Below are 26,355 nucleotides of genomic sequence, written 5' to 3' on the forward strand. Positions count from 1 at the left end.
GATTTCTTGGAACACTTCACATTTTCCTGAGTCGTGTACTTGTTTGCACAGCTTGCACCGACGTCGGCAGTAGTGCGCCGAGTGATAGAGACCCCCGCAGGCCGCGCACGGTCCATACTGGCGAGGTCTCTCGTCGCGGTGACTGCGGTTCTGGAGTCGATTGTCCCGGCCTTGGCTGCGCCCCGCTGAGTCACCCCAGGGTTGTCGGTTGGCGGACCGGGCGTACGTGCCTTCGGCGGCGACTCGTCGTTCGTTGTCATTGGCTGCCGCAAGGTAGTGGTCGTTTTCGTCTGACGAATAGCTATCACCCCAGTCTTCGCCGAAACGTTGTGAGTCGTCGCTGCCGTGTTCACTTCCATCTTCGCTGTTGCTGTCGCCATCATATCTGTGGCGTTGTTGCTGCAGCTCGCTCCGCGTGTCTCGCGTGTCCCGTCCATGAAGTTCGGCGACGATGTCAGCGACAGATGCTTCAGCTAGGCTCACGCGAGGCATATTGCGTGAATCGTCGTGACGACGCTCATAATCTCGTTCGCGTCGGTCGCGACGGTTGTAAGCATCCCGCGAGTCGTCGCGGCGGCGGTCATCACGTCGGCGAGCGTCCTCCGAGCGCTCGTGGCGGCGCAAGTCATCGCGACGTCTGTCATCACGTCGTCGGGAGGCATCCCGAGCTCGAGAGTGAGGCAGCGACGACTCGCGGGACGAACTACGCTCGTCAATCTTCAATATCTCTTGGATCATCTCTTCCAACTCATGTATGTCTGAGATGCGCAGGTGGCACAGGCGCCGTTCGAGTCCTCGGTCGCCGCAAGTCTCGAGGAATCGCTTGACGTGGTCGCGTGCCTTGCGGCCGTTGCTCTCAAACCGAATTCCGGCGTTCCTGGCATAGCCATTGAGCCGGTTTAGGTAGTCGCAAACATGTTCCTTGTCTTCGCGCTTGGCTGAGTAGTAGCGAGTCTCCGCTGACTGGCTGAACTGGGAGCAATAGTACTTGATGAAAGCTTCGCTTAAGAGGCTCCACGTTCGCTTGGTCTTCTTGGGTAGTTGTCGGTACCAATGTAGAGCGCCGTCCCGAAGACTCAGCTCGAAAGGCATGCACCAATCGTTGGGCGATGCTCGTGTTCCTTTCATCTCGTAGACAAAGGCGCGAAGCCATTGCATCGAGTTCTCGCTCTTGTTTCTGGTGCCCGAAAACGCCTTGATCTGCCCCAGTGGGCGATGCGTTGCCACCTCGATCCTCGGAGTCGCGTTAAGCAACTCGGATTCGGTCACCTCACGGATTTGGCGCAGGTACTCGCCCATCTGCGCTCCTCCATCGCCGGTAAAGTCCGCTTCTTCCTCCGACGAGTCGTCGGTGGGCCCGCTGCGGAGGTTCGTGCTCCGTCTTGAGTTGCTTTTCATGCCCCTGGCCGATTTTGAGTCATCGGTGGTGCGTCCAGCGCGGTCTGAGTAGCCCGTAGTTGGTGGAGTCACCACGTGGGAGTCTTGAAAGTACGGGGATCGCTCTCCTGACGCGCTAAACACCCCTCCGATGGGTTTTCGGCTGGGGTTTTCGCGGATTGTCCTCTTCGGAGTCGTCGGCAGCGGTACGCTAGCCGGGTCGACCACTTCGCGAGTCGCACGAGTCTTCCGCGAGTCGTCCAGAGTGAACGAGTTCACGCCGAAGGCTGTGCGGAGTCGCTTCTTCCATTTCCAGAGCTCCGCGCCTGCTTCGGCCGGCACCCAGCACTCCAGAGTCGACGGCGAAGGGTACTCCAGAGGCCGAAGACCCAATGCTTTCAGAAATCGTTCGGTTTCCTTCACCACTTGTTCGATTGTTACCGAACTCACTGGGCGAGCCAACTCGTGACACAAATCGGCCCAAACCGCCTGGCGAGTCATCGTTGGCTCGAATAGCTCACCCCAGTCGCTCTTCTTCATCTCTTCGTATAGTCGACCGAGAACCTTGTTGGCCGCCGGCGTGTCACCGTTGAGTGGCGGCCGGTTACCGGAGGTTTGCTCGGTCACTTGAGTCGTCAGGACTGGTGACCTCGAGTCGTCGGCGGCGTCTTCAAAGTCTTCCAAGTCGTCATATGCAGGCCCTGGGCCATCCACATCATCCAGTTCATCCGCGAGGTTGCGCGTCACGGAACGCGTGTCATCGTCAAGCTCAACCGCGAGGTTTCGCGACAACGAGCGCGTGCCCACGCTGCGTCCCGCAGACAGCACTGCATCTTCCGGAGTCTCGGGTGTCACCACCGCTAGCGCAGGCGCCTTCTCCTCCAGGTAATCGTCGTAGTCTTCATCCATTTCTTCGTCCTTGGCGTCGGATCCAGTCATCGAGTCGTCGAAGCTGACGGTCCGCTCAGCAATCGGGTCGAGGTGCGGCGTGATCAGGGCCGCAGTCGAGTCGTCGCCACGCGTTCCGCCAGTCTTCGTTGGGGTTGCTGGTACCGCTGAACGTGATCCTTTCGCCATCCTTCTTTCTTCGTCTTTTTCTTCTTTTTCTTGTTCTTGTTCTTCTTCTTCTTCTTGGTTGCTCGTAAAGTCGATCGACCTGCAGTAGCACGAAACACAGAAGGTCACACCAATCCCGGGTCGCGGCACCAGTTGTCGTGTAGGAACACGCGCTAAATTATATATGGCACACTTTCCCCACCAACAACACCCACCGAGTCACCGAAGACTCAATGGGCTTGTTAGGGTTAGAACCTGAAGGCCCAGGAACTTTCCCTTGCACCGGGTTGATGTTTCCCCTGTGTACCGAGCTTCCGCTAGTCGACCGACGGAAGACTCAGCGTCACTAGCCACGAGCAAAGGCTAGCACGCTCTCACACACAAAATATACCTCGCAGGCCCTCAGAAGGAAGGGTCCCGGCCTTTTACGGCGTGATACGAGGGTGCCGGAGCTATACTCCGGCGGGAAGAAATAAATGGAGTGCGCTCTCGCTCCTCCAGTTCCTGGCGACGACTCGTCGCTACCAATACACCGGCCACTAACTCTTGGCCCTGCCAGGGATGAACACACGCTACACTAGTAGATGTGCCCACCGACAGTCATAATCCTACCTACCAGGTTTACCTTGAGCTGCAGGTCGTTCACTGCAGGCACCGGTGTCGCCCTTGCGTGGTTGGGAGGAAAAGCTGTTCTGTTATTGTTGCCCGAAGGCTTATCTTGTCTTCTCTTAAGTTTCCTATCGATCAATACAAATATCAAGTATAAACGCGTCCGTTTTGGACCGCCAGTTGTAACTCACGACTCTTCGGCGCTTCTCTGCGACGTGGCGGCGTTACCGACGACTCAAACGGCCGCTGAAACGCCACCGACGACTCGAGACAGGCGCCGACGACTCATAGGTTCGGATCTTGCCAGTAGGTTCGCACCGTACTTAGCGAGCTGCAACCGCCCGCGCTTGACTTGGGACCGTCGACGAGTCATCGTCACCGGCCTATTTAGGCCAATCAGCGATCAGGGAGTTTAGTCCAATGACTGGCGATGGGTTGTGACTTGCCAGTTAGCGCCGGCGCCTCGAGTCTTCTTCGCCCCTCGTCCCGTCTTTGGGTTTTGGCCTTGGCTTCATTTCCCGATACCACATCCACCTTGGAGGCGACGATCCCGTTAGACAGCACTCGACGTCAGGATCGAGATCCTCGGAGGTGGAGATACCAGATTCAGCGCTGTTACCAACAGGCACGAGAACAAGTCAATGAGAAGTTGCGAGAGGCGATCTCGGATCGGGCAGACCATCATAACGAAGGAGTGCACCCGCACCAGATCGAGGTCGGATCCCGTGTCTGGTTATACCTGGATCGCGTCAAAGAAGGGGATGCTCGGAAGTTGGCGAACCTGTGGCACGGCCCATTCCGTGTGGCGGAGAAGATCGGCGAATATGCAGCTCGGATCGAGTTGGCAGGTACAGAGTACCGCCTCTTCCCGGTGGTACATGTCTGCAAGCTCAAGCTGGTGAAGACATTCCCAGATCGCCCCCAGATCCGGCTGACAATCGAGGATACAGATCGTCTTGATTTCGATGAAGCCCTGCTGCCTGAAGATAGCTGGATCCAAGATCTGTACGAGGACGAATACGAGGTGGAGAAGATTACAGACATGAGAACAGGAAAACGAACTCGTTATGGCCGGGTCTGCAGGGAATTCTTGGTGCATTGGAGAGGGTACGACGAACCGACATGGACCGATGAGACAGACCTCAATTGCGGTGCGATACTCCACGATTTCTTGCGGGATCGGGCAAATCGGAACCGGTATGGCGTGATGCAGTCTTACGAGGAGTAGTGAGACAGGGATTAGCTGGAGTGAGTTGGTCACTCCAGCGGTTTGTTGGAAGAAGGATCTGCGGGGTGGCTGCAGATTAATGGGATGGGTGATGTATATTGCATGTGGACATCTGGCGTTGTGTGCGTCAGATATTGACAAACTGAAGACTGGTACGGTGATAATGCTCGCCTAAGGTCCCAGATCACTCAAGACAACTCAACGCCGAGACGCCGAAGATCAGGTGGATCTGGCGCATATGGATATCGGTCAAACGGATCTGGGATGAGTGGATCCGGATCAAGCTGATTCAGGTCTTTCGCTACCCGTACTACGTGGATCCGATGCAAGGAGGGACAGATCACGTGACCTCGGATATGAAGTGGAGCTGGATCAGGTGGATCCGGATCCGAAGCGAATTGGAATATGTCTGAATGAGGTGGATCCGGATCTGAGGTGAGGACAATGTGAAGCAGTGCAAGCTGGGTAACCAAGACGGCGAATGACCGATCTAAGATCGAGGGTGGAACATGTCGATATGGCAAAAGCGGTATTGGTGAAAGAAATAAGACATGCAAGCTGGATCTGGCCTAGACAGGGGAGACTTCAACGATTGGGTAGTGGATCCGGCCAAGATCCAAGGTGACTCGGAAGGGTCCGGCCCCTACTCAGCGTCAGCAGTGTGGACACCGAAGCACTTGTCGGTGAGGCGCGCGATCTGGCGCGCTGGGTGATCTTGAGGGCTGTCGCGGTAGTGGTTGCGCCACGAGTCAGCACCGTTACACTCGTCGAGAGCCTCCAACAGATCTGTGGGCTCGGGCCGGTTGAGACGACGGTTCTTGATATTGGCCTGACGAGATTCGTATCCCGGATACCAGATCACGGACTCGTGGCGGCGGGGGAAGTGGAGGAAGAAGGAATCCAACAGGATGTCCAGATCACACCACCCCTCCTGCATGGCCACTATCAAGACTTGCAGAAATCCTTTCCAGCGGTTCCCGGCGTGCGATCTGCGATTGTTGCGCTCCTTGTGATACACTGTCAGCGAGGGATAAGCCTTCGCCGATGCCGGTAAGATCGGGAAAGAGTGCGTGGATTTCCAGTAGGCTTGACGATTTGCCTTTTCGTAACTCTGGTATTGCCGGATCGCGAGTCCAAGCCGGCCACCAACATTCGTCTCAAACGAGATCGCGCCATCTGAGTTCTCAAGAACCTCCCAGGGACGCGTGGCTAGTAGAGCTCGTACGTTGTTCTCCGTGATCAGCTCCCAGCAGAAGTCGGTGTCGGCGACTTGAGGCCGATCTTCTGCCAACTCGAAATAAGGGAAGATCCAGCCCAGCTGAATCGGCAGGACAGGGAACAGTGCCTGGATCCGCATTGCAGCGAGGGTCTTGTTGTCGAGCTCATCTGAGATCCAGGGATCTACGTCCGCCTGGATCAAGATCCGAGGTTGCGCTCGTCCAGGGATACATTGCGCCTCAGGTCCGAATGGAGCGACGGGTGCTAGTGGATTACGGGCGGGACGACGCCGATTAGCCGGGGCTGGGTTTGGCCCTCGCGGATCCGGATCCGGGTTGGCACCAACAACCTCGTCATCGTCGGGATCATCATCCGGGGGTCCACCGGATCCACCGATCACAGGTCCACGCCGAGGAGACGCGTGCTGACGACGACGCTCGGCGGATCGGGATTGAGCCATCGCCTGCAGAGTCTGGGCTTCGAGCAACTCGTTGGTGATCTGGGCGGTTTCTTCATCCTCTTCTTCATCATCGTTGGTGCCGCCAGTGCCGCTGGTATCATCGCCTTCCTCCTCTTCGTTCTCGTCGTCAGCCTCTTCGGCCACCGGGTGGCCGTGATCTTCTCCGGGTTCGTCCTTGCCGTCATCTACGAAGCCCACGTCATCGTCGATTTGGCCTTCTTCAGCCAGATCGTCCTGATCCGGGTGGTGCGCTGGTTCCGATCCTGCTTGATCTTTAGTCATCTCGACGTCGGAACGCTTGGCCCCTTGGTTAGGCACGGATCGGAGTGGGCGCTCGCTTGGACGTGCTGAATCGCGATTCCCCGCAGTGGAGTCACGGCGAGCACGTTTCGAGGGCTCCGGATCCGCGATCTCGCCACATCGCTTGGGACGCTTCTCTTCCTGATCTGGGCGCTTGGCTGCTTCAGCGGGCAAATGCTCTGGGGCGGGCTGATCTGGGACCTCGCCGGCGCTCTGGCGATCTCCTTGAGGCTGAGGCAGCTCGCGAAGTGTACGGAGCAAAGCCGCCGGATCTCCCAACTCGTCGGAGGTGCACCTACTGCAGTAACCACGATCGCCAGACGTTGGAGAGCGACGTCATGCTCCAAGCGGAGAGCATTGCGATTCCGTTGTAGAGTGTCATGATCCAGCTGAAGGTATTCATTTTGCTCCCGGATCTGATGGATCTGGCTCTCAAGCAGACCCACAGTCCGCTCAGCAGTGTCCAAACTCGCCCCTGTGCGGCAGATATGCGTCAGTTCACGGCCAAGGAGTTTCAAGCCAAGACGGAGGAACGTACGGAGATCCTCGAGCTCAGATCGTGCGCGATCTGCGTCCAGTATAGCGTTGTCCCGATCCTCCACGGTGCTTATCAGATCCGCAGTGGCTGCAGCTTGGGTGGATCGAGCAGTGATGAGATCGGCCTGTGTCTGCCGGAGAAGCACTCGGATGCCATACAGCTCGTCGTGGGTGATCCCCAAGCGACGGTCAGCCTCGGTGGATGCAGCTTGGGCCCGATCCCGCTCTTGGATGAGACGATCTCGCTCCTGCACCAGTTGATCTGGGGCGGAAGCAACGCGGGCCGCCTGATCTCGCTCATGTAAGGTGGCCTCAGCGTGGTAGAGGGCCTCTTGCGCTCGGATCGTGACACTCTCGGCTAACTCACGCGCATCTTGGGCGTGGTCGATCTGCCTGTCCAGAGACCTCTGCTCCTCGTGGAGATTATGGATCTCGGCGCCAGCCAACTCTACCTCACTCGCGAGATGGTCATTGTTGTCGCGAAGTCGATCTCGCTCCTGCGTGAGCCGAGCGACCCGACGTCCCAGATCTTGGATCTCTGCAGTTTGCTGCGTGATCTGGCTTTGCAGGCCCGAGACCTCCTGGGCATGGTCCCCACTCACGTCGCTGCTGGCGGAACAGAGGCCGGAGACCTCAGAGTGGAGACGTTGGAGCTCCTCGCCTTGATTCTTGTAAAGGCGTTCCAACTCGCGCAGTTCGTGAGTCTGCTGAAGCAGCGCTCGGGAGGTCTGGGTCCGCTGACGCTCGGCCGTGTCGCGGGCCGCCGTAGCTGCTCGGAGATCCGCGACGAGCTGAACCGAGCGAGCAGAGAGGGACCGGTTGAAGCGACGGAGTTCTTCAGGCGTGGCGCCGGTCGGAGCAGTTAGATCGGGTGGATCCAGATCCGGGCGGTTACGCGGAGCGCTTGGATCCGGGCGCTGGCGAGACGACTTGCGGTCGGGGCCGGACATGGGGAACACTAGCACGCCAGTGGGCAGAAATCAAAGGTGCCCGCAGTGATGCCGTTGTGCGGCAACAACTACGCGCAGGAGGCGATTGTGGAGAAGCGAATTCCGGGAAAGGGGTGATTGGGAGCAATCGGCAAAAAGATGGATCCTGACGGAGTCACTATACCGCGGAAGTGACACCCGAGAAGCCAGATCGAGGGGGATCAGGTGATGCGGGTGGGTCGAGGCTATCAGTCGTGTGTGGCGTCAAAGGGAGACTACTGGAAATACTACAAGATGACACAGAAGACGGCTACATACGGCAGAGAGCCAGATCCGCACTATCGGAAGTGGTTGGATCCAGATCACATGTACCCATGTGGATCCAGACCCGGGTCACCTGTACCCAGGCGGATCTGAGCTTCCGAGGGATGACTAGGATACGCTAAGCGGTGGATGGAGCTTACGCCAGCCGAAGGACCCCAGATCAAGACAAGTTAACCCAGATCAGGGACGGTGGGATCCGGATCACATGTACCCATGTGGATCCAGATCCAGATCACATGCACCCATGCACCCATGCGGATCTGGGCCTCTGAGAGGTGGCAATGGCGAGTGAAGTGGAGAAAGGAGTATGCGACGACCGAAGGACTCAAGATCAGCGAGGACCAGCGTGGATCAAGCGGATTTGGGAGAGGTGGATCCAGTACGCCAGGGCGGATCCAAGCCTCTGGTAGACGGCTAAGACAAGGAAAGTGAGGAAAGGAGGTTGCAACAGCACAGGGACCCCAGATCAACGCAGACCGACCCAGATCAAGGCACTTCAGAGATCAGCGGATCTGGATCTGAGAATCAGGTGGATCCGGATCTGGGGATCTGGGGATCTGGCGGATCTGGGACTCAGTGGGTGATCTGGCGGCTACAGCTCAATGGAGGGAACAAGTGACGATGCAGTGAAGGTAGAGGTGGTCCGTAGAGCCGGCAGGTACAGATGGGAAGATAGTTCGGATTGGGTGATAGGATTTTGGGATAGGATTGGACATAACCATAAATCGGAGTCGAATTTGCCTGGAAGTGCTCAAGTGGTCTGGACTCGCGGCGGGGAAACGCATATTGGCCCCGCTCGACGTACGCTGTGGGGATTGAATTTGGCTCCACACGCACCCCAAGACTACCAAGCGCCAGCAAGCGGTCCTCCCCCCCCCCCCCCCCCCCCCTAGAGAGTCAAATTTGCCTTGGACAACGCAAGTGCCTTCGCCTTCGCCTGGAATCGGGATCGACATTGGCCCACCAAGAAGCAGCAAGGTACTGGGTAGCAGATCTAGTGTTGGTTGAATAATCTGGATAGTATATTGGCCAGATCAACCTTCCTAGTGAACTCCCTACAAGTGCAGATCCCAGATCACCCGGAGTTAACTACTTGGCCGGGTGATCCTAGATTCTCAACTACCCTGGTCCCGCTATAGGAAGCGGCAAGTACGACAAAGGGCGACCTACAAAGTCGCAACAAGGGCCTACAACACACCACAAGGCAACCAATCGGCCGGATCCAGATCCAGGCCGCCAGATCCAAGTCGGGAATCACTTGATCTGGACAAAGAACCGCGAGCAGAGTGAAGATTTCCGCGCTGCTCCACCGGATCCCCGCGTCTCGCCAAGACGTTCCTACTTCAACACTTGGACTCTTTAGAAGTTACCAGAGGAGCAAGATCCAGCCCTACCGACGGGTACACAAGGTGAGGAGTTCAGCACTGATCACGGATCATCGGAGTACCCCCTCCGTTAGTCGGTGTCCGGGCGCTGTTGGGAAGTTGGATCTAGCAATCTCGCAGATTTTGCTGATCCCGCTACACCACAGTTACACGACCATACACAACCGTTTGAGCAAGCTGAGTGGTTGAGTTACAGACGGAGAGAATGCGTATGAAGGCAAGCGAAAGGATCAGAGCATGACCGGAGGATGGGCCGCACGGACGCATTCATTCCCGGCCTGGAACGGTAGGAACACGGGAGTAAACGATAGGACCGAAGTGTCACCAAGAACACAGACCTCTGATCGGACATGAACGGAACATGAACGCCGGTCGTGAAGGACGGAACGAAGGAATTGAGAACGGTGATTGTCGCCAGCAAGTGCAAGAACCCTGACAGGGCCGGGGAAGAGAGAGAGAAAAAACGGAAGAAGAAAACCAATGACTCGGAACAGCAATCCCCGTGCGCATCAACCGGACCTACTCCTCAAGAAACAATAACCGCCTGTGCGTCAGTGCAACCACCATCGCCCTGAATTACGCTAGATATGTACTGGATCATTCACGCGTTGACTCATCGGTTAGCGACCCGACGCGTTTGTGAATTGAAACCTGCGCTGGGCAAGTTTAAGAACGGAGGTATGCCGACGCGCTTCTCCACAGCAACTTCACTACATACGCATATTGTCCGTAAGTTATTTCCCAGTACTCGTCGCTACTGCGCCGTCTCCCGTCTTCTTGGTCCTCTTAGACAATTCCGTCAACGTTTTTCTTAATCATCTTGCGCAGCCCCTCTCGCTCTCACAAATTTTCTGCTCAAAATTTGCTTAAAACCTCTACAATATAGTGGGTAGCCCAAAATTCCCCAGGTATTACCTGGTCAGCGCCACTCTTGTCGGCCATGCAGCGCCGCCCCAAGCGTGGGGAGCTGCCTGCGCTGCTGGCGCGCCTGAACGACAGCGTGGGCGTGTCGGCGCGCCGCCTGTTCGCGCAGCAGGCCTCGCCGTCGCAGCTGCTGCAGCGCTCGCAGTCCGAGCTGCGGCGCCTGCTGCCGGAGCTCTGCGCGCTCGTGGACTCGCTGCCGGCCGCGGCCTCGGCGCTGCCGGCGCCGCTGGTGCGTCGCGCCTTCCGTCACCCGGACGCGCAGTGGCTCAGCCGCAGCGCGCGGCAGAGCGGCATCTCGGCGCTGTTGTGCCAGCAGCTGCTGCGCCTCGCCAGGCAGCAGGACGGCGATGACAAGCCGACGCTGCAGTGGTCGGTGGCGGAGCTGGCGCTGCGCGTGCTGCTGGACGCGCTGCTTTCGCCGTGCGCGCTGCGCCTGGGCCAGGCGCCCGACGCCTGCAAGTGGCGGCCCCTGAAGGACAAGCCGCGGTTCCACGCCATGACCTGCTTCCCCGTGTGGTCCACGCTGCTGCCCTTCGCGGCGCTCGCGGCGCTGCGCTACCCGCAGCTTTTCCGGCGCGTGCTGGCCGAGTACGCGCCGCTGGGCAAGAAAGGCGTCCGCGTGAACTGCGACTTTGCGCAGCTCACGGGGCTCTGGCGGCTGGTGGAGGAGATCAACAGGGGCGACCAGCAGAAGCTGGACACGGTTAGTCACGTCATGACGAGTCTTCTCAGGCTCGCGAGCGACAAGTTGCTGCTCTGCGCCAAGAACGGGAAGGACGAGCTGAAGCTCAATGGCGCGCACCTGGACGACCAGCTGCTGGAGAAGTTCTTCACCGGCCTGCAGGGGTTCTCCTTCAACTGCTGGAGGGCAAACGCGGTGATCAAGCCGGCGGTGTTTGAAGCGCTGAAGCATGCATTGGCCATTCCGGAGAGTCGGGCGAAGACGCTTGCGGTGCCGCAACGTGTCGTTGTTTTCACGGCGGTGGGGAGCATGCTCGTGAAGAATCTTGCGGGTGATGTTGTTTCGATGCTCATCGATCGGATACGTGATACCAGCGGAGACATTCAGGGCCCGCTGCTGTCATTCCTGGTTGGATTCTGCGCTCACTTGGATTTGGTCCCCATACTGTCTGTTCTCCAGTTACTCGACCTGCTGCTGACCTCCTACAAAGCAGTAACAGAGGATGCTGAGCATCCTGAGGCTCAGCGACAACGGCGGCTTGAATTGTTGTTTTACATCTTGTATGTAGCGCTGCACCGGTGTCAGGCTGTTGATCGGCTGCGTCAAGAGGTCAGCTCCGAAGCGGCGGTTATCAAGGAGGAGCTGGCTCAGTTTCAAATGCGACTGTGCAGCGAGATCGTGTACGAAGATTTTTACGTCGCTGCCCCGGTGCACTGGACTGCCAGGGTTTGGAAGCACTGGGTGTTCCTGACTGACGACGACGTCCAGGCATTTGTTACCGACGCTCACGAAAACGATAACGAGACGGAGGAAGAGTTCAAGAACAGAGTAGCGTCGTGGCAAGCGTGGGAGGAATTTGTAGCATTCCGACCGCCGTCGTTCGCGCTGTTCATGCAGATGAAAGCTCTGCTCAAGCCGCACTTGATATCATCATCACCTCTTACAGATGTGGGCGACGATAACGGACTTGTCCTGCATGCACGAAAGCGTCGGCGGACTGGAGAAACCGCACAGAAGGCAGTGGATCCCGAGAAACTTGAGCGCGCGTTCGATGTGCTGCTGTTGCCAGACGTCATGGAGCGCGTGTGCTCCTTCATGAGTGCGAAGCGGCTCTGTCGGATGGCGCTGGTCTGCCGCGATTTCGCCGCGCTCAGCCACCGAGCGTCGCTGTGGCGGCCGCTTTATCTGAGCATCGGCGTCTCCGCTGTCACCACGAAGCGCGGCGTGCTGCCTGCTTCGCTAGTCAAGTGCAGTCACGGGGATAGCTACGAGCACGACTGGCGTCAACTGTACCAGGCGCGATGGAAAGTGCTGCGGAGACTCCGCCGCACGCAGCGTCGGGCGATCGAGGCGGCGCAGTCCAGCGACCAGGGCATCGACGCCGCCAGCCCGGGCAACACGAGCGCGTTTGTCCCGCAGATCTGCCCGCACTGCTGCTGCGACCAGGTGCTCAAGACCGCGAGCGACTGGAGCGCCCACCTCGCGCGGCACGCCAAGTTCACGTGCTCAGAGCCATCATGCCGCGCGTCGCTCCTCGGGCTCCACAAGTTTAAGCAGCACATGCGGGCACACACAGACGCCGACGCCGAGCCAGCCGGCGACGACGCCAACACTACCAGCGCCAGCGCTGCGCCGCGGTTGCAGTGCGGCTACAAGGACTGCAAGAAGACGTACGTGTCCGCCACGCGCCTGGCCTCGCACCGGCGGAGCGAGAGCCACTTCGACAGCGGCAGCGACACCGACTAAAACTCTCCGCACTGTACATACATCCACACGCCTACACGCACTGATGACCAACCGCCCGACTTAACTGCCGGCGTTGAAGTTGGCAACACGTCAGCCGTTGACTAACGCCCATCCCATCCCTCGGCTGTCGCACTTAGCGGGAGACCACGTTTACCTACATGCCTACGCACGCGGCCTCTACACACGTACGCGCTCACTCCCTCAGTCGCCCGAGCAAGTGCCGATCGATCAAGCGATCGCCCCGTCGTACAATGGCGCAGGCGGGCGACAGCGACGCCAGCCTCGGCCTGGGGCTGCGCGCACCGATGCCGCTGGCCTCGCTGGCGGCCAAGAAGGCCAGCAACGACGACAAGACGGCGGCGCTGGTGGCCACGTGCTCCTTCATGCTGTCGCTGGCGCTGGGGTTGCGGCTGCTGGGCTGGTACCTGGCCAAGACGCGGCGGCGGCGCAAGCGGCTGCGGCTGCGGCTGCTGCCCGGGCTGGGGCTGTTCGTGCCGTTCCCCGTGGCGCTGCACGCGCTGGACGTGAGCGTCTTCGTGGTGCTCTGGTACGCCGTGAGCATCGGCATGACGCTGTTCAACAAGTGGTTCCTGCGCGTCTGGGCGGGCGGCGGCTACCCGTTTGCCACCACCATGACGTGCATCAACATGTTCGTCAAGTGCGCGCTCTCGCGGCTCATCGACCGCTGCGCGGGTGACGGCGCCATGCTGGCGCTGCCCGCGCGCGTGTACTGGCGGCTGGCCGTGCCCATCGGCGTGTGCACGGCGCTCGACATCATGCTGTCCAACCTGTCGCTGTTCTACATCACCGTGACCTTCTACACCATCGTCAAGTCCGGCGGCAACGTCTGGAACCTGCTCTTCTCCATCTGCCTGGGCCACCAGCGCCCGTCCTGGCCGCTCTTCGGGGTCATCGTGTTCATCTCGTCGGGCATCGGGCTGGCCAGCTACGGCTCGGCGCACTTCGTGCTGCACGGCTTCGTGCTGGTGCTCGCGGCCTCGGTGATCGGCACGCTCAGGTGGGTGCTCACGCAGTCGCTGCTGCAGGCCATGGAGGACAGCAATGGCCCGCCGCAGAACAAGGTGCTGGCCGTGGTCTACTACGTGTCGCCGGCGAGCGCCGTGGGGCTGCTGCCTATCGCGCTCTTCTCCGAGGCCAGCGACTACGCCACGTCGCGCTTCCTGCTCGACTCGCAGCTGCTGCTCATGTCGCTCGTGTTCATCTTCATTAGCGGCTGCCTGGCCTTCGTGCTCATTTTCATCGAGATCATGCTGGTCAAGAAGACGTCGGCGCTATCGCTGGGCATCGCCGGCAGCTTCAAGGACGTCACGCAGGTGCTGCTCGCGGTCTTCATTTTCGGCGACCAGCTCATCGCGATCAACGTCTTCGGCCTCGTCGTGGCCACGTGTGGGATGCTCTTCTACACCTTCATCAAGCACACGACAGCGGAAGCTGCGAGCGACGCAAGGAGCGGCAAGCTCAAGGGCTACCAGCGTATCCCCACCTCCAATTCCGACTTGGAAGGCGGCAGCGACATCCAGAGCCAAGGCAGTGATAGCAACAAGCACAACATAGTGCCGGAGTTCCACATGAAGGACGAGAGAGGTGTATTGGCAACTGGAACCAAGACACTGAGCTCGGTTTCCGGCGTGGAGCTCGTGAGGCGGGAGAGCAAGGAGTACTTTAGCTCAGCAAGCATGGTCTCCTCCAGCGCCTCCCACGTTTGATGAGAACAAGGACGCTTTGTAACATTAGGCCAACCACTTGCGTCGACACCGCACTCTGCCAGCTGAAAACTAGCAGCAGTTCTTGTTCTCGTTACCACCCAGTTGAATTAAATAGACCAAAGGAACCGATCTTCGCTTCACTACTCTTTGGATGGGTTCGGTTGGGTTCGATGTCATAGGCAGGCAGCTAGCTCTTGACGCAATTCACGCAACGACATGCGGAATGTACTCGCGTAGACGCCCATCGCGACAGGCACTAAAGATACGTCCAGTCTGGCTGGCGATGGCAACACCGCGCACCGCATCATACTGCGGGCCGGTAAGCTCTGTGGACACGTGCGGTTTCTCACCAAGGTTGCTCCAGTTGCAGCAGGCGCCGTCACCATGCGCAGTCCAAACGCTACCGGTCGATGCTGGATCATCGGCGGATGACGCCGACACGGCAATGCTATGGATCGGTGACGAACTCCGCGACAGAGTGTGCAACGGCATTCTGCAGCAGTATATGCACAGCTAATGAGAACTAGAAGACAAACAAGTAAAACACGAGGCTTCCAAGTGTACCCGGTGTGGCGTAGATCCCAAACCGTCAGCAGACCATCTTCACTTCCAGTAAACAGCATGGGCAGTGAAGCATTCGCGGTAGTCGCAGCACACGAGATGATTGATCCCGCAAGAGCGTCAACGTTCAACACCTGGTCAAGATGAAAATCCAGGTCAACATCTCAATCCCTACCACAGCAACTTCGGCCAAAACCTTACCGCCCCTCGTGCGCGGATATCCACGCCCAGCGTCTCTCCATTGTCGAGGCCAGCGAACAACACTTTTCCATCTGTCTCCGCTTCGTTTTCAGTAGTGTATGGTGGGTAGTTGCCATCAGCCAGCAGTTGGGCTGTGTCATCCATCACCGACAGGCAATGCACGACGCTCTGGTCGTCGTTGGCCCACTTGGCAATGACATCCTGCGTCCCGCAGTTCCACAGCTGAATAAGTCCATCCGTTCCGCAAGCTACAAAACAACACACCCGCCATCAGTTCGACGCCAACAAAAACGCAAAGTATCTTCCCCGCAGCTTTCGCTTACACAGCACGTTTCTTCCTCTCCCGACGATCGCGATGTCCTCGACACCTCCACGATGTCCCGTCAGCACAGCCGCGCACCGCCCACTGATACTCCAGATCCGCAGCGTGAAGTCCAGCGAGCCTGTGAGCACCACCTGCGAGCTGGGGAAGAAGCGCGCGCTGGTGACGTCGGCCACGTGCCCCTTCAGTGGCAGCATCTGCGCCCGGTTGAGGCTGTCCCAGAGCATGCAGACGCCGTCCGAGCCGCCGACCACCACGAACCGCTCGTCATTGGACACGTCCACGCTGTGCAATTGCAGCAGCGCCGGAGGTGGCGCTCCGGGGGCGTCCGAGGCGTCAACCGCTGGTACGTCAACGGTCTCATTTGGGGCCTGGAAGACGGTGCGCAGCGTCCGCGTGGATGCCTCGGGAGTCTTCACGTCCACTTGGACATCGATCCACGCGTCGTCTCTGTCTAGAATCTGCACTAAGTGCGCAGCTTCCGAGGCTGTGGACGGCGCAGTCAGCGTCAACTGGAACTGACAGCTCGGACTCGAGTGCACCTCCGCCTTCGGGGGCTCGTCCTGAGCGAGTTCCTGGCCGGCTGTCGCCGCAATTCTCACGGTGCGTTCGTATACATCCAGCCAACATGAATCCGCGGCAGTTTCCCAGTCGGGCTGCATCTGCATGTACATCTGCGCGTCCATCGAGGACGTCCCGGCGGTGGCGGCGGCGACGACGTCCTTCATTTGATTTTGATCGATTTGGATTTGTTCTCTTCAGAAGTGAATTTGAATCTGAAATGATACAAATTATGATACGATTTAGACGTTCCAATGTCGCGAAAGGGCGCGATCTTTTGTGCCCCTTTGACGCGCGAGATCAGTTTCAGCGTGTCAAAGGCTTCGACCCAAAGCCACAATGGAGCGCTCTTCCAGCAGCGACAAGCTCATGGCCACTGGCAGCGACACGCCGTCGCTCTCGTCCTCCTCCACGGCGTCTTCCTCGTCGGGGGAGGGCGGTGCGCCCGTCGCGAGGGCCAAGGCGGGGCTGGTGGCGTCGTATCTGCTGCGCACCGCGATGGACTGGCGCAGCGGCCGCGTTGACACATCGGAGCAGAAGTCTGCGAGACGTAGTGCAGAGGAATTAACAGCAGATAATACAGAGGGTGGCGGTGACAATAACGAGGGCGTAGGGCTGGAGGAGACGGAGGGCAAGGCGGGGGACCCGCTGGAGGTGGAGGCCGAGCCGGACGCGGCGTCGGTGGATGACCAGATGCCCCCGCTGGAGGAGACCGAGCAGAAGGGGGGGACTGTGCACAAGGAGAAGAAGCAGTTCGAGGTGACGTACCAATGTCTCCCGGATGTGGAGGAGGCGGCGGAGTCGGAGGAGGATGCAGTCGAGGGGCTGGCTCGACGGCCGATGCAGTACTTGGACGTGTTGCTGCAGACGGACGAGCGTGGGGTTGGATTAAACGTGGGGCTCGGTAGAATGGAGGAAGACGGCGGCTGGGTGTTGGTTGTGCAGTCTTTCCGGAGAGAAAACGGTGAGGATGTTGGGCCGGCGGAAGCGTGCGGGAAGATCCGAGTGGGGGATATCCTGCGTGCTGTTGATGGCGAGGAAGTGTGTTCTCTGCAGCAGTTGCATGCGAAGCTGGAAGGGAGATTGGGAAAGCGGAGGAAGTTTGTGTTGCTGAGATTCCTGAGGCCGGTGACAGTGGGTGGAGGTGATGAAGTGGCAACTATTTCGCTTGTCGGTAGAAGGCGCCGGTCTATCGACGCGGACAAGGCTAACTGGTCTGAGGTTGACGCATTGATTCACAGCAATCCTCAGTTAGCCGTGCTTGTCCGACAGTTGGCTACTACCAACCAACTACTGCAAGAGCAGCTTGTTGCAAGCAGGATGAAGCAAGAAGAGCAGAGCATCCAGCTAGACCAGCTTCATGCGCTGTACGCGCGGACACAAGCAGAAGGGCTACCGCTGTTCTCGCTCTCGAAGTCTATTCGTCCGTTTTCGCGAAAGTCAAGCTCCTCTTGTCTTGGCGATGCAGGCGCCGAGAAGCCGGTTCCTACGAAAATTCAGACAGAAGTTACTGAAGCAGTCGATGCAGAATATTCGCGTCTACGGCAGGAGTTCCAGCTACAACACCTACTCGATAAGCGTGATTTAGGGAAGAAGTTTGCTGAAAAGGCGCAAAAGCTGGAGGAAGCTAACGCCAAGAAAGTGGAGATGCTCGAGGCCGGTTTTCGGCAGGCGCTGGAAGACTTTGTCAGCAACCACCACTGCTCTTGCCATTGCCAGGCAGCCACCACAACTAATTCTATGGACCAGAAAGTTGGTATGAAGGTGACGGAAGACTCAACGTTGCAACAAATTCAGCGTTTACTTACCGTATATGACGAGCTTAGGGGCATGCGGGCAGAAAAACTCTTGGCGAATAGCCCTACCTCAGTAGGCATGTCTTCAGCAGATAAAGTGTGATAAAAGTAAAAAAACAAAAGTTTTTCAAGGAGCGCGGATCGCTGATGCTTCATACAGCCTAGTTTCTCGACTACAAACAGTAAGTACGTCGTCAACTTGGTTTAACACAGATGGATGCTGGACTGAATCCATTCCATCATTTCTGCGGTTAGGAAGAGCATCCTGGTCTACAGCTTAGTAGCAACTCATGAACCTCAGCTAGCTAAGACCTCCTCGGGTTGGACTTCTCCAGGTACCGTTTTGACAATCACGCGATTCCTGAGGTTGACAACTTTCAGCATCACGTTGAGATCGAACTGGCAGAGACGGATCCTTTTCCAAGCCAATGAATGCCATCGTCTTCATCACATCATAGTTTCTTTTGTCCTTGTTGTTCCTTAATCAGCAAAAAATTGAAAGGGACGTAGCTGCCGTCAATAGCACTAGCCTGCAAAATACTGGGGTAGCCTTGTGAACGTGCACTCCGTTATGCTTCAAAGCATTCATTTCTCGTAGAAAGCGACAGTGATTGATATCTTAAGAAGTATTGAAAATCCTTCTAAAGTGCTACATGTCGCGACACGACGCTATCATTTAAGGATGACCATGTACTACGTAGTGAGCTTCGCTACTACACATAATGTTGCTCCACTATCTCATCGCTACTTTCCTCCCTCATAAGTGCTACATGTCGCGACACGACGCTATCATTTAAGGATGACCATGTACTACGTAGTGAGCTTCGCTACTATACATAATGTTGCTCCGCTATCTCATCGCTACTTTCCTCCCTCATAAGTGCTACATGTCGCGACACGACGCTATCATTTAAGGATGATCATGTACTACGTAGTGAGCTTCGCTACTACACATAATGTTGCTCCACTATCTCATCGCTACTTTCCTCCCTCAGGGTGAATGGGGAGTTAATTCACAGGTCACACAGAGCCACGAAAGTAGGAAATCGGAATAGACTCGTTTGAGCCTTTCAATATCAGCAGCGTGTCTGCTGCAACAGCCAGAATTCAGCCGTCGCACCTACCGCCGAGAGCACAGGCAAGGAGAAGAAGAGCGGGACACACGCGTGTACAGCGCAAGTAGCAGCAAGGTGGATCGTCTTGCCTTGCTTGTTGTGTCAGTAACTTCACGCGGTAAGCAATCCTGAGGAATAAGTACTAGAGTCTCTTCTTTTCCGTCTTTCAGTTGGCGAAAATCGATGAGAAAACATTACCATGTTAGGTAGTTTTTACTTCTCGAAATGTGTTCTGTGATTCCTAGACTAGTGTGCAATTATCTATGCTTGGTAAATAGGGTGCTAGGGTGGCCTCGGAGTAGTCCTTGGGCATCCAGGTACACGTTTGCGCGTGTTGTAGTCCAAGTCTACTACTTCCACGTAGGAGGAGCTCGTGCACTGGAGCTGTCTTGCCCGCTGTTTCGCTTGAGAGCTTGGTGGCTTGCTCGAAGATGGAGTCGTCGATCCATACTACCAGGAAGAACGGGAACTGCTTGTACCGATCGATGGCGATGTTGCACTCTTCTTCAGCGTACTTGTGGAACAGAGAAGTACTGTTACCACTCCTTGGATGTGACTTCGGAACTCTCAGAGTGTGAAAACCGTCGAATCCTCAGTAGGTCCTTGCTTTTTGATGGATTCAACAGTTATTTGAGATTAAATCTCAGTCTCCGACCCTGACTTGAGTGCGCGCATATGCGGATGCATGTTGAACGTGCGCGCGAGTGCTTCGGGTAGGAATCGGACCAAAATCTCGACGTCTCCTGCTGCGAGCATCGAGTGCACGATTTTCATCAATATATCAGGATCCATCGTGACGCCACGCTCGAAACCATGCAGCTCAACTTGCTGCGGATGGCTGGGTGTAGTGTTGCCGGTCATGAAGGTTGGCTGGTAGTTGTGCGGCTCTGCTGAATTGTGAGACTGAAGGCACGAAGAGTTTCTCCATCCTTGTAAACTTGTCTTCATATCCCCGGAATCCACCGTTGTGTAGCCTCAGAATCCATGCTTCAAATGCTTATTAGATACCTTGCCTCTAATCAATCAGACAGCATGCCGTCAGCACTGCACACAGTAGTGTCAATACGCAGCAGTTCTCAATATTCTTCATTAGTACAATTTTCACGCATCAACAAGTCTAACTCATTCCCACCCTGCGTTTCGCCTATCGCCACAGTGGTCGGTCAATCCAGCAGGTCGATGTATCTTACGAGAATCTGCTTGATCTTGTCCACGACGTCCTTGGGCATCACGGAGTCCTCCTCTGCGCCCGCGTCCAGCAGCGACTCCAGCACGTCCAGCAGCTCCCGTTTCCGGTACATCTGTGCCTGCAGATACACCGGCGACTCCAGCGCGCGCTCCAGCAGCTGCATGTAGTGCAGCCTCGTCACGTCCTCCTGCGGGAGGTCCGTGCTCTCTCGAATCACAAGGTCGATCAGCACCTTGAAGTCATTCACGAACACCAAGGCCGACGCCGCCTCGTCCGCCAGAATGTCACCGAACAACTGCAAACAAACCAACACCTAGTTAGTATCACTCTACTCCACTCTACCTCCCTCTACCTGGCCTGCCTACCTGCAGCGCGTTCCAGAGATGCACCCGCCGCGCGGGCGGACACGGACAGCCGCACGAGTTGATGACGTGCAGCAGCGCGCCGCTGAGGTGCTCCCTGCCGTCCTTGACGTCGCGCAGCACCTCGCCCACCAGCACCGCGCGGCCGCACGCGCGCTCGCGCGCGTGGAAGAGCGCGAGGCACACGGTGGCGGCCGCGAAGACCTTGGTGGAGCAGCCGCCCAGCAGGCGCAGCAGCTTGGCCAGCATGCCCGCATACATGCTGCTGCTCTGCAGCACGGCGGCGCACACGTCGCTGCGCGTGGCCAGCAGCACGCGCTCCAGGAAGCCCAGCCACGCGAAGAGCTGCGCCGCCTGCGCGGCGTCCGCGGCGCTCAGCTCCTCCAGCGCCTGGCACGTGGAGCTCACGACCGCGCGCAGCTTGTGCGTGTCGCTGGCGTCTACGCGCACGGCCGCGTCGTCGCCCAGCAGCGCGCAGCAGGCGCCCAGCAGCTCCGCGGCGCGGATGCGCAGCCACAGCGGCGCGAAGACCACGTCCAGCACCAGCGCCCAGAGCTCGCGCGCGGTCTCGATGGGAGACGAGGAGAAGGCCGCAGGCTCGGCATTGTCGTTGCTGTTGCTGTTGTTGTCGTGGACGTGCAGCTGCCGCTCGGCGCGCGCGAGCAGCTCCAGGTTCTCGCTCTGGTCCATGGGCGAGTCCACGAGGCCGCGCAGGCCCATCGTAACGGTCGGAGGCGGTATGTAACGCTACGACGTTGGCGATATAATACGCTTGGAGCGACATCCTAGCGACTTGCGAGACGCCGAGCGTACATTCATGCAACATTGGAGACACCTGTTGTGAAATACTCTTTGTTAAGAAAGACACCGATCTGGCCAATCAGAAGACTTGTAAGATCATCTGTGTGGCATAACTGAGGATATTCGGTACTTACGGTTCGAGCACATCATGGGATCGCCAAGGTGGTATTATATCGTCCCTACTCACTGTTGAAAGAGCACGTTTCAGATCCCAGACGGAACACTCCCAACCACTTGGGATTTCGCTGCCTTCCTGCTCATCAGCCCGCCATGCGTTTAGGCTTTTCTCGCTTCTTGGTATTAGTCGCTACCTGCGTGACTGTCCTTCATGCAAGCAGCGACGCCGCGCCAACCACGAGCGCGGAAACCAAGGGGCCACACTCGAACCCCGTTCAGAACGACAGCGGCGGCAGGCAGTTTTTGCGAGTCCACACGTCGATTGCGAGCAAAACGAGCGGCGATAACCAAGACGACGAAGAGCGAACCTTCAGCCTCAAGAAACTTGTAGGCGTGGAAAAGAGGCCAAACGATTTCGCCAAAGCGGTCCTGAAGAAGATGACCAAGGACGAGGAGTACAAGCTCGAGATGTTCGCAAAGTGGCAGCAGCACGAACTCACCATTGGCGAGATCTCGAAGAAGCTGAACGTGCCCAAGAGCAAGCGCTACCTGCCGTTGCTTTTGGAGTACGTCAACCATGCTTACACTACTAAGGCCTCTGAAGTCGCTAGAAACCAACGAGTTCACTTCGGAGGCATTGACGTACGGCCCTTCGACAGCGACAAGATGGTAGAGTGGCTACGCCACTTTGGGCGATAGAGAAGTCGCAGCATAAGTACCATTCGTTCCGCATGGTAGCGTTGGAGTCACTCCTTAGAGCAACATTTTCATTTGTTGCCCTCAACATTATTTAGGACGACCAACGCGCTATTCTGCAAAAATCGTTGCAGCCATTACACTATTGGAGTCGTAGTCGCCACATCAGTCGAAATTGGCGCATCACTCGGAGTTTGCGTCGGTGTAGGAGTGGGTGTGGGTGTAGGCTTCTTCTTCGGTGACCTTGGCGTCTTCGGTTGAGTTGGTGCCGTCGATGGTGAATCTGTTTTAGTAGCTCCTTGTGTACTGGATGGTGCAGGAGCATCGTTAGGTTTGGCGGTTGTGGCAGGCTTTGGCTTTGACGGCTTACCAGTTTTAGCTGGCGAGGAAGTTTTCTTCACAGATGCCACTGAATAAGGGTTTTGAAGGAAACGGGCTCGGATAGGTAACTCTCCGACCGGAGTCCTCTTCTCAGCACCACACTCGTCACCATACTGACTGTAGAGATTAACATCCCTGCTGTCGTTGTCGTCATCGTCATCGCCGTCGGTCTCAAGAGCCAACGGAGTCGCACTTTCGTCCTCAATATCATCGGCGGTCCCGCGGAGCAGTGTCGACACGCCCTTAGCAGGCGTCGGAGCCGAGTACGTTCCGTCGACTGCTTGGGCCGACACTGATGATGTGGTCGTGGTTGTGACGAGCACTGCCACGCACACTGCGCTGGCGAGGAGGTGATGCAGGAGCTTCATGGTGCTCGGGTGCTCGGGTGCTCTTGGAGGCTCGCAGGCCGTTGAGCTCGCTTGGTGGGTGAGTTGCTAGGTACTTGGTGCTTTTCGGAATGTTCCAACTCGTGTGAGTAAGTGCTCTGGTCGCATGCACCTGTGCAGGCTGTCATCATAGGCGCGGTACTCGTGCCAACCGAAGCGAAAACCTATTTCATTTCTGATGCTCGTCTTGGGGTCCTGGGGCGGAAAAACGTATCCGCTGACTTTTCTTGCCATGTGAAGGAGTGAACAAGTTCACGATTGGTACAAATGGGGTGGGTGGGTGGGTGGGTGGGTGGGTGGGTGGGTGACCTGATAAGGTTTAAACGAACGAAGCAGACAGCTTCGACCGACCACCCGTTTGTTCTCGTCCTCGCTGTAAGATACCAAAGAAATGGTACCGTATCGGATACTGGCAGTGCAAGAGGTGATAATCCGTGACCCGATGGTGTCGGGTGGCTCAGATACAAAACAATGAGAAGTAGACTGAATATGCAAAGATAGCTGCAAGCTGGATCGAGACTGCATCGTGCATGTATTGGATTTCACACCGAGTACTAGTGGATAAATTTGCCGCGGATAATTTCGCCACTGCAACTCTGCTGGCATGGTGGAGCACTAGCACGAGCATGCAGAGCACAGTTTACATTGCCATACAAGTCGTTCATAAACTCGATCGCGCCAGATAGGGACAATCGTGTGCTCATTCGTTTCCCCTTTCGACTCGCTTCTTCATGGGGTCGTATCATATCATCATGTTCGCGGCGCAGGAAATGCAAACAAGGAACTTCTTCGACCATGGTGCAGTAGACTCACTTTCACATCTTCATTCCAATAGTTACTTACTTTAGATACACTGTCTCGTACATCGAGACAACACACTGCACTGCACGGCACGACATCGAGTCACAACGGGGCTGCTGATGCTGACTTTTTCTCACACGGGACGTGATTCAGAACAACGGTCGCCCACTCCAGCCGCCAACCAGTCTCTACTTCGCCTTCGGAGTCGCCGTAGGTGTCGCCGTAGGTGTCGCCTTCGAGGTTGCTGTCGGCGTGGGCGACGGCTTCGGAGTCACCGTCGCGTTGGCGGGCTTGGCAGGTGCAGTCGAATTCGCCGGGATTGGCGTGGCGTTCGTGGGCTTGGACGTTGAGGGCAGCGCTGTCTCGTTCGTGGGTTTAGGCGGTGCCGTCGAATTCGTTGGTAGTGCAGTTGCATTCGCGGGCTTCGGAGATGTCGTCGAGTTCGTCGGCACTGCGGTCGCATTTGCGGTCTTGGGCGGCGCGGTCGAGTTCGTCGGCACTGCTGTTGCATTCGCAGGCCTGGGAGGTGCCGTCGAGTTCGTCGAAGCCGCCATTGTATTCGCGGCCTTGGACGGCGCCGGCGTGCCGTACGGGCTTGTCGTCTTGGGGGCTACCGTAGGCGTTGCAGTCGTAGGCTTCGGGGTCGCCGCTGCTGCTGCTGCTGCACTCAGCCGGCGGGCGTCGACTGCCGCATCCGGCTCAGCTGCTTGCTTCAACTTCGTGTCCAAGGCGTCCTTGACATCGATGGACACCTCACTGCTGTCGTTGTCGTCATCGTCATCGCCGTCGGTCTCAAGAGCCAACGGAGTCGCACTTTCGTCCTCAATATCATCGGCGGTCCCGCGGAGCAGTGTCGACACGCCCTTAGCAGGCGTCGGAGCCGAGTACGTTCCGTCGACTGCTTGGGCCGACACTGATGATGTGGTCGTGGTTGTGACGAGCACTGCCACGCACACTGCGCTGGCGAGGAGGTGATGCAGGAGCTTCATGGTGCTCGGGTGCTCGGGTGCTCTTGGAGGCTCGCAGGCCGTTGAGCTCGCTTGGTGGGTGAGTTGCTAGGTACTTGGTGCTTTTCGGAATGTTCCAACTCGTGTGAGTAAGTGCTCTGGTCGCATGCACCTGTGCAGGCTGTCATCATAGGCGCGGTACTCGTGCCAACCGAAGCGAAAACCTATTTCATTTCTGATGCTCGTCTTGGGGTCCTGGGGCGGAAACACGTATCCGCTGACTTTTCTTGCCATGTGAAGGAGTGAACAAGTACACGATTGGTACAAATGGGGTGGGTGGGTGGGTGGGTGACCTGATAAGGTTTAAACGAACGAAGCAGACAGCTTCGACCGACCACCCGTTTGTTCTCGTCCTCGCTGTAAGATACCAAAGAAATGGTACCGTATCGGATACTGGCAGTGCAAGAGGTAATAATCCGTGACCCGATGGTGTCGGGCCATCTGTGTGGCTCAGATACAAAACAATGAGAAGTAGACTGAATATGCAGAAGATAGCTGCAAGCTGGATCGAGACTGCATCGTGCATGTATTGGATTTCACACCGAGTACTAGTGGATAAATTTGCCGCGGATAATTTCGCCACTGCAACTCTGCTGGCATGGTGGAGCACTAGCACGAGCATGCAGAGCACAGTTTACATTGCCATACAAGTCGTTCATAAACTCGATCGCGCCAGATAGGGACAATCGTGTGCTCATTCGTTTCCCCTTTCGACTCGCTTCTTCATGGGGTCGTATCATATCATCGTGTTCGCGGCGCAGGAAATGCAAACAAGGAACTTCTTCGACCATGGTGCAGTAGACTCACTTTCACATCTTCATTCCAATAGTTACTTACTTTAGATACACTGTCTCGTACATCGAGACAACACACTGCACTGCACGGCACGACATCGAGTCACAACGGGGCTGCTGATGCTGACTTTTTCTCACACGGGACGTGATTCAGAACAGCTTGGTCGCCCACTCCAGCCGCCAACCAGTCTCTACTTCGCCTTCGGAGTCGCCGTAGGTGTCGCCGTAGGTGTCGCCTTCGAGGTTGCTGTCGGCGTGGGCGACGGCTTCGGAGTCACCGTCGCGTTGGCGGGCTTGGCAGGTGCAGTCGAATTCGCCGGGATTGGCGTGGCGTTCGTGGGCTTGGACGTTGAGGGCAGCGCTGTCTCGTTCGTGGGTTTAGGCGGTGCCGTCGAATTCGTTGGTAGTGCAGTTGCATTCGCGGGCTTCGGAGATGTCGTCGAGTTCGTCGGCACTGCGGTCGCATTTGCGGTCTTGGGCGGCGCGGTCGAGTTCGTCGGCACTGCTGTTGCATTCGCAGGCCTGGGAGGTGCCGTCGAGTTCGTCGAAGCCGCCATTGTATTCGCGGCCTTGGACGGCGCCGGCGTGCCGTACGGGCTTGTCGTCTTGGGGCTACCGTAGGCGTTGCAGTCGTAGGCTTCGGGGTCGCCGCTGCTGCTGCTGCTGCACTCAGCCGGCGGGCGTCGACTGCCGCATCCGGCTCAGCTGCTTGCTTCAACTTCGTGTCCAAGGCGTCCTTGACATCGATGGACACCTCACTGCT

General features: G+C 57.4%; 6 protein-coding genes across 7 annotated transcripts; 4 read left to right on the plus strand and 2 right to left on the minus strand.

Annotated features, from left to right (window-relative positions):
- Positions 1 to 10,363: 10,363 nt before the first annotated feature.
- IUM83_09054 (Zn-finger protein) lies at positions 10,364 to 12,775 on the plus strand (the record flags this gene model as incomplete). Its single annotated transcript, XM_067933469.1, has 1 exon — positions 10,364 to 12,775. The coding sequence occupies one exon, from the start codon at positions 10,364 to 10,366 to the stop codon at positions 12,773 to 12,775; it is 2,412 nt and encodes an 803-aa protein (XP_067799951.1).
- Positions 12,776 to 13,026: 251 nt separating this feature from the next.
- Positions 13,027 to 14,462, plus strand: IUM83_09055 (Drug/Metabolite Transporter (DMT) Superfamily; the record flags this gene model as incomplete). Its single annotated transcript, XM_067933470.1, has 2 exons — positions 13,027 to 14,269; positions 14,452 to 14,462. The coding sequence occupies 2 exons, from the start codon at positions 13,027 to 13,029 to the stop codon at positions 14,460 to 14,462; spliced, it is 1,254 nt and encodes a 417-aa protein (XP_067799952.1).
- Positions 14,463 to 14,706: 244 nt separating this feature from the next.
- Positions 14,707 to 16,314, minus strand: IUM83_09056 (WD40 repeat-containing protein; the record flags this gene model as incomplete). The annotated part of the gene is made up of 4 exons (XM_067933471.1): positions 14,707 to 14,995; positions 15,067 to 15,197; positions 15,265 to 15,512; positions 15,588 to 16,314. 4 exons carry the CDS (start codon positions 16,312 to 16,314, stop codon positions 14,707 to 14,709), a joined length of 1,395 nt encoding a protein of 464 aa, XP_067800044.1.
- A 172-nt stretch (positions 16,315 to 16,486) lies between these two features.
- On the plus strand, positions 16,487 to 18,046 carry IUM83_09057 (the record flags this gene model as incomplete). 2 transcript variants are annotated; one of them, XM_067933472.1, is made up of 2 exons in its annotated part: positions 16,487 to 17,111; positions 17,389 to 17,402. In XM_067933472.1, 2 exons carry the CDS (start codon positions 16,487 to 16,489, stop codon positions 17,400 to 17,402), a joined length of 639 nt encoding a protein of 212 aa, XP_067799950.1. The 2 variants fall into 2 exon arrangements, with proteins under 2 accessions (XP_067799950.1, XP_067799949.1); XM_067933473.1 differs by having other exon boundaries at positions 16,487 to 18,046.
- Positions 18,047 to 20,221: 2,175 nt separating this feature from the next.
- IUM83_09058 (Coeffector of mDia Rho GTPase, regulates actin polymerization and cell adhesion turnover) lies at positions 20,222 to 21,329 on the minus strand (the record flags this gene model as incomplete). Its single annotated transcript, XM_067933474.1, has 2 exons — positions 20,222 to 20,542; positions 20,613 to 21,329. 2 exons carry the CDS (start codon positions 21,327 to 21,329, stop codon positions 20,222 to 20,224), a joined length of 1,038 nt encoding a protein of 345 aa, XP_067799875.1.
- Positions 21,330 to 21,680: 351 nt separating this feature from the next.
- On the plus strand, positions 21,681 to 22,226 carry IUM83_09059 (putative secreted RxLR effector protein; the record flags this gene model as incomplete). Its single annotated transcript, XM_067933475.1, has 1 exon — positions 21,681 to 22,226. One exon carries the CDS (start codon positions 21,681 to 21,683, stop codon positions 22,224 to 22,226), a length of 546 nt encoding a protein of 181 aa, XP_067799878.1.
- Between the last annotated feature and the right edge of the window lie 4,129 nt (positions 22,227 to 26,355).

Source organism: Phytophthora cinnamomi (genome assembly GCF_018691715.1).
Source record: "Phytophthora cinnamomi strain GKB4 chromosome Unknown Contig3, whole genome shotgun sequence".
Classification (NCBI taxonomy): domain Eukaryota; phylum Oomycota; class Peronosporomycetes; order Peronosporales; family Peronosporaceae; genus Phytophthora; species Phytophthora cinnamomi.